This window comes from Capsicum annuum, chromosome 7, assembly GCF_002878395.1.
Source record: "Capsicum annuum cultivar UCD-10X-F1 chromosome 7, UCD10Xv1.1, whole genome shotgun sequence".
Lineage (NCBI taxonomy): Eukaryota > Viridiplantae > Streptophyta > Magnoliopsida > Solanales > Solanaceae > Capsicum > Capsicum annuum.
Genome location: NC_061117.1, coordinates 213071203 through 213081680, shown reverse-complemented (window position 1 = coordinate 213081680; position 10478 = coordinate 213071203). Strand labels below are relative to the sequence as shown.

The 10478-nt window shown below is 35.6% G+C and overlaps 1 protein-coding gene across 1 annotated transcript; it reads right to left on the bottom strand.

Moving 5' to 3' along the window:
- Nucleotides 1-2343: 2343 nt before the first annotated feature.
- LOC107856179 (14-3-3 protein 9) lies at nucleotides 2344-7797 on the bottom strand. Its single transcript, XM_016701170.2, has 7 exons — nucleotides 7180-7797; nucleotides 5575-5881; nucleotides 5381-5468; nucleotides 4260-4369; nucleotides 4007-4155; nucleotides 2845-2903; nucleotides 2344-2734 (listed from the first exon to the last, which is right to left on the bottom strand). Exons 1-7 carry the CDS (start codon nucleotides 7250-7252, stop codon nucleotides 2732-2734), a joined length of 789 nt encoding a protein of 262 aa, XP_016556656.1. The 5' UTR covers nucleotides 7253-7797; the 3' UTR covers nucleotides 2344-2731.
- Nucleotides 7798-10478: the final 2681 nt, after the last annotated feature.

Genomic DNA, 10478 nt, shown 5'->3' with positions numbered 1-10478 from the left:
TCCGACATGGCAGCATAAAAATCTTGAATACTGAGATCATGCTGTTGAAGAGCACGGATATCATACTCCAACTGGTACTGCTTAGCAAAATTAGACTGAGTGTACAGTCTTTCCAACTGATCCCAGACCTCCTTTGCTGTGTCATACTTAGCCAATTGCATACCAATTGACTGAGTTACAGAATTGTTGATCCAAGTGATAATCTTGGAGTTATTAGTTTCCCATAAGTCCACCAACAAATCAAAATTTTCAGTTTTATCATCGATAGGTCTTGGTTTTACTCCAGTGATATAACCCCACATATTCTTCCCACGAAGAAAATTCTTCATGACATAACTCCAATAGGCATAGTTCTTACCATCTAATTGAGTACTAATGGACTGGAGAGAATCATCCTTTCCAGTCATTGTAAACACAGCAACACACAAACAATTCAAAAAACAAAAAGATGCAAAACCCTAGGTTGAACAATTCCGAACGAACAACAATAGCAGCAAGCAAAAGAACGAAAGACGAACAATACCAGACAGCAAACGAAGACAGCAACGAATCAATCCAACCAAAAAACCCAACGAAAACAGCAAACGAATACAGCAGCACCTCAAAAAAATTCGGGGCTCCGCCCCGAACCCCGGACGGGGGCGCGCTGCCCCCCGTACCCCCCCAGCGAACTCACCGCGGAGTTCGATCCGCGCAGTAGGTGCCTGCTACAAAATCTTCAACCAACAAATCAAAGGACATGGATCGAACTAGCTTTGATACCATGTTAATAGAACTTTATTGAAGGGAAGAAAGGCTAAGGTTTACAATATAATCTGAAAAGCATGAAAATAACTAAAACAAGAGTAGGCTATATATACATAGCCAATAACCTAAAGGTCCATAAACTAAAGGTCCAATAACATATGGGCTAACAGTAAGAATAGAGTGGGTGCTATTATATATTTTTTTCTCTATAACTTAAATAAATAGAAAAGATTCTCGTATAGTGGTTTCTATGAAATTAAAAGCATGAACTTTTCAAGATTGTCACTCCAAGACATCACCTAAAAACGCTACATTCGACTTTATATTTGCACCATGTTACACTATTATTGGTGGAGTAAAATACCAAGAATAGCATAAGAAGTTAGTTTGATTAGTACACTTCTGATGATTAAGATTTCAATAGCTATATGAATATGAAATTTTTTTCAAGTTATTAACGTTTAAGCATGTCAGTAATAGAGTTGTGTCGGGTCAAAATGTTTCAAACTGGAAAGTACAAAAAGGGCTGAGATGACAAATTCTTTTACTGTTAAATCCGAAGTGACAATTTTGTATAGAAGGAATTGGACCAATAATATCATTCAATAGCCAAATTCCATGTTCTAAAACCGGCAAGACCCCGATTCGAGCTTTTTTGAGTCCAACCATCGATATTATGTCAGTCATCCCTTTATTTTTTGCTCTTGGCCCCTTTGTTTGGCAGGTTGCTGTGAGTTCTCGCACGCACGTTGCCCACGTTATAGTAGACCAATGGTAACACTGTATACTAGTGAATAGTATTTGAAATGTACTGACACACTAATATTTTTCTATTTTGAAAAGCGGGGGAAGGGGCAGAGTTGAAAGAGGACTTTAAGGTATTAAAGATGAGCAAGTGAATAGTACTTGAGAAGTACTATGCCGACACACTAATATTTTTCTATTTTGAAAGGAGGGGGGAGGGGGCAGAATTAAAAGAGGGCTTTAAAATGTTTTAAAGATGAGCAAGCACAGCTATACATCTCTTTTTTCAAGCATAGGCAACTGTCTCATGCTACTGGTCAAATATAAACAACTCCGATTGCAGTTGCTAGAGACAAATTATAACATAATCAACAGTAATACGTAACCATCCACTCTATTAAAGTGAGCAGAGTTCAAACAAAAGTTTAATAGTTCATCAAACGCTTATCTACAATCAATTACTTTGGCCACATACAAGGAAAGACAATATAAACCAATCCAACCTCCATGAAGGTGTAGAGAAAAAGGAAAGGTGCAATGACCTTCCCAGAAAAAAACTAACAGCACGTCTTTGAAAAGTCATTAGTCAACGATAGCGAGTTTAAAAAATCATCAAGGATCAATCGCCTTTAAAAAATCATCAAGAATCAATCTAACCAACCAAATTTGTCAAGGCATCTTGATCACTGCCTTGGGTCCACAAGAAAGAATAACCGTGCAAGCCATTTAAAGGCAACTAATTCTAGATATTCTAATTCTTCCAATCCTTTATCTTGGATTTGGAAACATGCATAAAAATGATTACTCATGCACAAAGAATAAATACTATTGGGGTAAAAGATGCCAATAAGATGCACCAACATAGAGCAACAAATATGCTCAGCTTCTAAATGAAAAAGGAAGAATAATATAAAATTGGTGACATTGAGATAACAAGGATGAGAGGACAAAGAAAGAGCTGATGTCCTCCATTTGGCTGCGGCAGTCATCTGAAAAATAAAACCACCTATAGACCAAACAATTATCTAAAAACTGAAACAACTCACTATATGGAGAGGAGATAGCACAGGGATACATTACACACACTGAATTGCAGACAGCCAATCAACATGTAAAGAAACAGGCAAGACATGCCCATAACATAAGTATCTACTAAGACTCAACAAACAAACATCCCACTTGGTGTATCCACGTCCTCACACCTCCAAATACACATGGTAGTTCTAATCATTAGGCCCAATCACTGCAAGAACACAAAAAATATATAAATATTAGGTTTGGAATGTCTACGGAATTGAATTACGTCTCGAAAAATCTAAAATCGACCCGAAGGACCAGATTTAAAGAACCTACCTCTGCATCTTCACCTCCAACTGCTTTGTTTGTGGCATCTCCTCCCTTTTGGCCATCTTCTGTGAAAGGGCAACAAATTTAAACATCAGAAATTCAATTTTCCCCTGAAATTCAGTAAGTTGGGCAATCTATTCAACTTACTGAGGAAACTAATATCACTAAGCCTCGGCAAACTATCTTGAACTGCATTTACCATATATTTCTAGAGGAAATAAATAATTAATTAATGAGGAAAAGCATTTTGTTTTGAAGGAAACATGTAAACTAACTGACAAAATTGTCCAAGTAACTGTCAATTGTCTGATTCAGCGCCTCAAAATACAAGCAGGTACCAGATTAAGCTGAAAGTTAGCACCAAAAAAGTGGTCTTGGTTAATCCTAAAGACCCCATGGGGCATGACATAAGAAAATACCCTTCAAGAACTAATGCTTCCTTGTCTGGTTCTCTTTTCCCTCTTCAAGAAAGAAGCAACCCCTCCCATCCCAACCCCCCGAACAACATTTCTTCTTTAACACCCTAGACTTATTTCCTGAAAATTGATAGTTAGCTTTACAATGCACTCCAAACCTCTCCTAATGCCATTTTTTTCCTTTTAGAAAACCAAGAAATCTTGAAGGGGCAATGGTGAACGATCCAAAACTCAGGGGACAATGTGCCCATCCTTTTACTAGTACACTTAAATACCAGACTTTTTTCTGTGACAGGGATCAAAACCCCTGATGTCTGCCTAACCCGAACATCACACGCTATGCTCTTACCAAAATACCAGACTTTTTTCTGTGACAGGGATCAAAACCCCTGATGTCTGCCTAACCCGAACATCACACGCTATGCTCTTATCACTAGACCAGTAGTTCTCTCTTAATGCCACCTAAAAGGTTGCAGAACCAACTTTAGTTCTTCCTGTAGACAACTTACATGTGTGATAAAGCTATCAAAATCACTGAAGAATCTATAGCAACTACTAGCGGAAAAGAGAGGCAAAAGGTTTCGACCAGGCCTGAGAATAATAATTTCAAGCTAAACGGGGATAGTTATAAGAAATAAATAAGTAAATAAATAAAGTGCCACCAACCAGGAAAAATTATGAACACTGAGAAAATTCTAGATTGTACAAACACCAAGGTGACACAGGACAATAGGATAGGAGTCAAAACACACCTGCATCCTCTGGAAGATCAGAAGTCCACAAGGTGAGATTGTCCCTTAGAAGCTGCATAATCAAGGTGCTGTCTTTGTAGGAATCCTCATTCAGGCTATCCAGCTCAGATATTGCCTCATCAAAGGCCTGCTTTGCCAGATGGCATGCCCTGGAGAAAACAGATTATAATCAGCTGAGCCTAGAAACAGATCCACACCGATTTTAAAAAAAGGTACGGATAGCTTCAAGAAGATGATAACTCAAAAGACAAACCTTTCAGATGAATTCATGATCTCATAGTAGAAAACAGAGAAATTCAAAGCCAGTCCCAATCGAATGGGATGAGTAGGTGGCAGATCCGCCTCCGCAGCAGTTGTAGCTGACTGCGCAAGGTTTAGCAACAAACAATAAGAGGAAACATACATTTTACGTTGCCAAACTAATAGGAAATTCAAGATCTAAATGCGGCAAGGGGAATTGGAGAAAAGAAATGACGAAAGAAGCTCTCAATCTAAAAATTGCATGTAAATAAAATACAAAATAGACTCTTGGAAGATCAACGTAATTGACATACAAAAGGTTTTCACTTTAACCCCAAGTAACCTGAATTGTGGCACATTTTCCATTGTTCTGCAATGTTATTTGCCAATACCAAATACCCCATATTGTGGTACAAATTTCATTGGATTATAAAAGAAATCAAAAATGTCTAATGGAAAAAAATCTGTATGATAGCTAATACCCACATTTATGTCTTTTAAACCCAAGTAACCCAATTGTGGCACATAAAAAGGAGGAGTTGCAGTCTACTGGTAGATACACTGTTCCATATCTCCTGATGCAGGATTCTAATCCGTTAAAAGAGGCTCCCTCTTCTACCTTCCTCCCACTATTCACGGGCCTAACCCCACCCAAAAAAAAAAGTTACTATACAGAAATGGGACGCCGACTAAGCTGGTCGAAAAGGCTTGTGCTAATACCAAGTACCCCAAATGAGGCACAAACAGCGATGATTTATACACCATTTACTGATAATAAACGCTACTTTTGCTGCTCAACTTTTACTTGTGTACGTAAGAACTACTTTGAAGTGTATAGCTAAAATAACTAAAGAAGCACTACTCTTACATATATTTCTTTGACAATCAGATTAAGTAAAAGTTACAGTTAAAAAAATTGATTCCAACAAAAAAAGATTCAAATGAGTCCAACATAAACAGTCTCTCTTATCTACCTTCACAAGCTAGGGGAAAGGTCTGTACACACCACCCTCTCCTTCCCAGACCCCACTAGTGGGATTACATTGGGTATGTTGTAGTTGTTTGGGAGGGAGGGATGATAATGCATCAAAGAACTCTATTTTTGAGAAGCCAGGTCGCAAGCAAACCATATACCTGATATGCTTTCAATGAAAGCTCTGCAACCTCCTTCTTGTCATTGCCAGCTTTAAATTCTGCAAGATAACGATAATAGTCCCCCTTCCTGCAGGCACAGACAAATCAGCTTAACCACTCCATCTTCTGAACTTCCCAAAACAACATACATTTAGAACTCAAAACTGACAAAAAACAGCAATCAGAATCCTCACATCTTGTGGTAAAACACAGTTGATTCTCCTGCAGTGCATGACGGAATCAGATGCTCATCAATGACTACCATAATATCATTGCAAATGCTGGTGAGCTCAGACTCCAACTTTTGCCGGTACTCCTTGATTCGCTTGACATTTTGCTCATTTCCTCTAGATTCTTCCTTCTGCTCAATAGAGGACAAGATCCTCCAAGATGCTCTCCTAGAACCTACCACATTCTTATAACCAACGGAAAGAAGATTCCTTTCCTCCACAGTCAATTCAACATCCATACTTGCAACATTCTTCATTGCATCAACCATTTCTGTACCATAATTCACAATTCCTTAAAATCTCAACCAATTACATAAAACATGAAACTTAGTTACACCTAACCAAACAGATCAATAAAAGGGAAATCTGTTCAGTACTTCCAAGCAAATAAGGAACATTTGTAAACATATTTATTTTTTATTTTTTTGCTAATCGTGGTGTCCGGTCCAGCTTTTGCGCACCTAGACTAAATCCACGAGATAGCTGCCACCTCCCAGCCACAACAAATTGAACACTAGGCCACACCCTTGGGTCATATTTATTAATTCTAAATACAATTTTTAAAATTCTTAATAAATCAGAAGCACCAATTGTAGCATATCAATGAAATTCTAGCTTCCATGTATTCAGAAATCGATTTATGAGTAATTCAACATTCTTCAAGTGCAGCAACCATCTATATGTTAATCCTTAGAGATGCTACAGTCCTGCATCAATCCATATAAATGGTTAGAGCTTAATTACATTTTTATAGAATTTAATCAAACAGGATCAACATAAGTTAATATGTGCTGAACTGCTTACATAAATTGCTACCTAAGTCCGTTTGCTAAAATATGAAACTTCAAAAGCACCAATAGTTGCATCTCAATAAAATTCTAAATTCTGAGTAACCGGAAGTCGACTTATCAGTAATTCAACATTCTTCACACACATCAACCATCTCTGTACTAAATATTAATTTTAAAAGTCTTCAAGTACAACAACTTACATAAAATGATGAGATCCAAATTGCACTCCTATTGCATTTAACCAAAGTGGATGCAAAAGCTAACATGTGTTAAACTACTCACCTAAGTCCACTAACTAATACATAAAACTTCAAAATCCAAAGCAACAATTGTAGCATCTCAAAAAAATTTAAAAAATTTATCATCAGTTCTCTGACTAATTCTAAATATATCTTTTAAATTCTCAATGCATTAAATGCACCAATTGATAGCATATCAACGAAATTCCCAAATCCTAGTAACCAGAAATCTGGCTTATCAGTAATTCGACATTCTTCAAGTCCTAAAATCTACATAAAATAATTAGAACCTAATTGCATTTGACCAAACTGGATCAACAAAAGTTAATCTTAGCTTAACATCGAAAGCAACAAGTGTAGCATCTCAATGAAATCTAATATCCTAACTTCTAAGTAACATAAACATTACTAATAACAGTTTCATTTTCGAAATTTCCCCTAGCAATCAGCAAGGCAATCCATCAAATTAAAGCATAAAATCAAAATCAACATGAACATCAACAGATCCACACACACAGAGTAAATGGAGAAACCCTAACCATCGTAGCGTTCAGCTTGTTCAGCAAGCTTAGCGACGTAGACGAAGTTCTCACATTCTTTGGAGGAGGCCATTTCCGATTTGCGAAGATATCTTTTTGTATTTTGTACTAACAAAACGGAGATTTTGCTTTGCCCTTTTCCTCTCCCTTTTTGGCTTCTATGCTTGTGTGTGTGAATGTGTGTGTGTGGATGTGTGTTTACTAGAAGACGATTTTACGGCATTAGTACTGTGAGTGGAATTTTTGGATTTAGGGCTTGTTTTCAAAGGGGAATACCATTTGTTTTCCTCTAACTATTGTTTTCTACTAGAATTGGCCCTAGAAAAGTTCCATTTCAAATTCCCCCTCCAAAAATGTGTGTTTTTTCGTGATTCTCCTTTTTGTTTTCCACGTGTCCGTGTTGAAACCTCAACCAATTCGAATTATGCATTACATGGCCTATTCTGGAGGGGAGCGCTCCAAATAGGATTTCCTCTATCTCCAAGGCTCAAATTCGAGATCTATGATAAAGGATGATACAGTTTCACCATTGTACCATAATCTATGTTGGTTACATGATTCTCCTGCTAATTGGTGACAAATAAAATATTGATGGTTGATGCTCTAAACATCTCAAAATCTATTTAGTTTAATTTTTCCTCTTCTTTAAACCAAGTTTTCATATTTCACCATTTTGAAAGCTAAATTATTTGAATTTTAATTAATATTTTAAAATGTATTTTTTCATTAAATTAACATACAAAAGATTGCAACTCATATTTTTCGTATGATTTTTGAGTATCTGACCTCTTATAAAAGATTTTTTCAGTACCAGCAGACAAAGGGAGGTTTTGCCATTTTTCTCTCCTTTTTTGTTTTGATGGTTCTGTGTGAATATGTTTACTCTATGACGATTTCACGGCAGTAATACTGAGAGTGAAAATTTATCTATCAAGGGTTTCTTAGAAAGGGAAATAGCACTTAGCATCCTTTAACTTTTGCTTTATACTATATTAGCTCCTAGAGAAGTTTAATCAAAATCTTCACCCTCCAAAAATATGTGTTTACATGATTGACTTGTTGATTCACGATGGACAAAACATTGTTGGGTCAATGCACTAAACATCTTGAAATATATTATAGTAGTACAATTTAAGTACTATGAAACTTTTTGTTGGTGCTATGACTTTATCATACGCGGACACAAAAGAGAGAATCAGGGTTAATTTGCTTTGGTTATGATCATTTTGCCTTGCCATTCATGTTGTGCTTTCGGTCCAGAGTTGTGGGGCTACTTTTCATTCTCGTTCTTGGCAATTAGCTCCATCCGAGTGAAGAAGAAAAACAATCAAATGAAGAAGGAAATACTATTGATTCGTCTAGAATCTAGATCTAAGACTGGTAGACAAGAATCTATCAACTCGATCTAAAGATCTAAGAATGTATCAGGATGTAGAATCTACGTTGAATCATCATTTTGACAGGATTACTACGACTTGGGCCTCTCTTTTGGGTGAAGCATCAAGTACATATATATTTTTACGATTAATCCATTTCAAAACGCTAGAGTAGAACTTAAAAGCTTCCTTTTTGACAAAATTAGGATTAAATGAGACATCCATTGATCGAATAAGATCTCCATATCCAAATCAATCTGTCCAGATGCTCCCCATTATCAGCCACAGAAAGAGCGTCTTAACCAACCTTATATCCTTCTGTTTTTCTTTCATATCTTGAAAACAAGACACACTGTCTCGGAGCTGAGCTACTTCCACCTCACCTCAACTAATCAATAATAATACTATACCTATATATTGATTTTCTTTAAAAATATATATGATGGATATATTATACAAGATTATTTTGAAAAATCACTTAACAACATTCAATCAGCATTTATTTTGCTTACTCTTTTGGTAAATACTACATGTTAATACTTCATTTTTCATAGTTAAGCACCATTTCTCATCAAAATTCAAGAAGTATACACCTATTGTAAAAATATTTTTTAAATTAACGCAATAGGTCTGATTGTATCTTTCATCCTCTCCCATAATTATTATATCAAAAGAACATATTATTGTCATCATACACAATCAATTTGTGAAATGCACTAGACAAGATTGGCTGTGCACCACCAATATCCATTAAGAAAGTAAATTACATTACAAGCTTCCATCCTTTTAAAAAGGATAATACCCACGAAAATAATACCTGAAGTTTGACCGGATTATCAGTTGAGCATACTGAACTTTGCGGGGGTCCTATTACCCCAAAACTTTTTTTCGTATTTTAATGACATTTATCTGCCACTTGGCACATTGCGTGTTAGTCATGCGCATTGAGCGCCTGAACAGTACTCAAAACATCTTTTTTTTTTTGCCAAACAACCCCTTAATTTTATAATTATTTAAAGTTTTATTTTTTATTTATTTAAAGTTTTTCATTCTTTTTCTCCTTTCTTCTTTCTTCTTGAGTTTCTGTTTCTTCTTCCTCTTTGTTGCAGTCCATTTCATTCCGTTTCAGTTTTCATTCTTGAAGATTCCGTCATCGAAACTGGAAACTCAATGGAAGAAAGTTTGGGATTTTGAGTTTAAGAAAGTTTGTTGAAGAAAGTTTTCAAGAAATTTGAGTTGAAATGGACTTGGAATTTGAAATTCAATGGAAGATTCATTTGAGTTGGCGTAATTTGAAAATGGAATTTGAAAACTTTTGCGGACCCGGATGAAGAAAATTAATGGAAGATTCCACTCAATTATTGAAAATTTAATGTATATTTTTTTATACATAAACTGAAATTCAAGTGAATTCATATAAATTCAATGTGCAAGAAAATTTTCGATTAAACTCAATGGAATTCAAAGTTTGAAACTAGAAATTGAATTTGGAAACTTGTGTGATAAGAATGGACTTGGAATTTGAAATTGACTCAATGAAATTATTTGAAATTTGATTTGTAGGATGAATTTGAGTTGTGGAATCTTTAATATGGTTGTAATGGTGAAAAAATGTTGAAAAGTGATAAAATAGAGAAGACAAAGCGCGTGTACCACACTTTCCACCTAAAAACTGGGGAAACTTTACAAGAGTATTCACGTTTCTAAAATCTTTACAAGAGTATTCACGTTTGTAAAATTATCTACCTAGTCTACTTTACAAAAAGTCTCCTAATAAGACAAAAATTATTAATACCTAGACTAATAATAGTCAAAAGCCTATACAAAAAAGTTATAATTTTTATTAACTATTTGTTTTAGTGTCCATTTGTCATATTCATTTTTTAGATTATATCTTTTAAACTTATTCTTATAATATGTAGG

What these genes read in the sequence shown, in the direction of transcription:
- LOC107856179 (XM_016701170.2), bottom strand. Translation starts at nt 7,252, where the DNA reads ATGGCCTCCTCCAAAGAATGTGAGAACTTCGTCTACGTCGCTAAGCTT. An exon ending in ACTGTGTTTTACCACAAGAT is followed by an intron (nt 5,469 to 5,574) that starts GTGAGGATTCTG and finishes CTGTGCCTGCAG; the next exon opens with GAAGGGGGACTATTATCGTT. An exon ending in TTTCATTGAAAGCATATCAG is followed by an intron (nt 4,370 to 5,380) that starts GTATATGGTTTG and finishes AACCTTGCGCAG; the next exon opens with TCAGCTACAACTGCTGCGGA.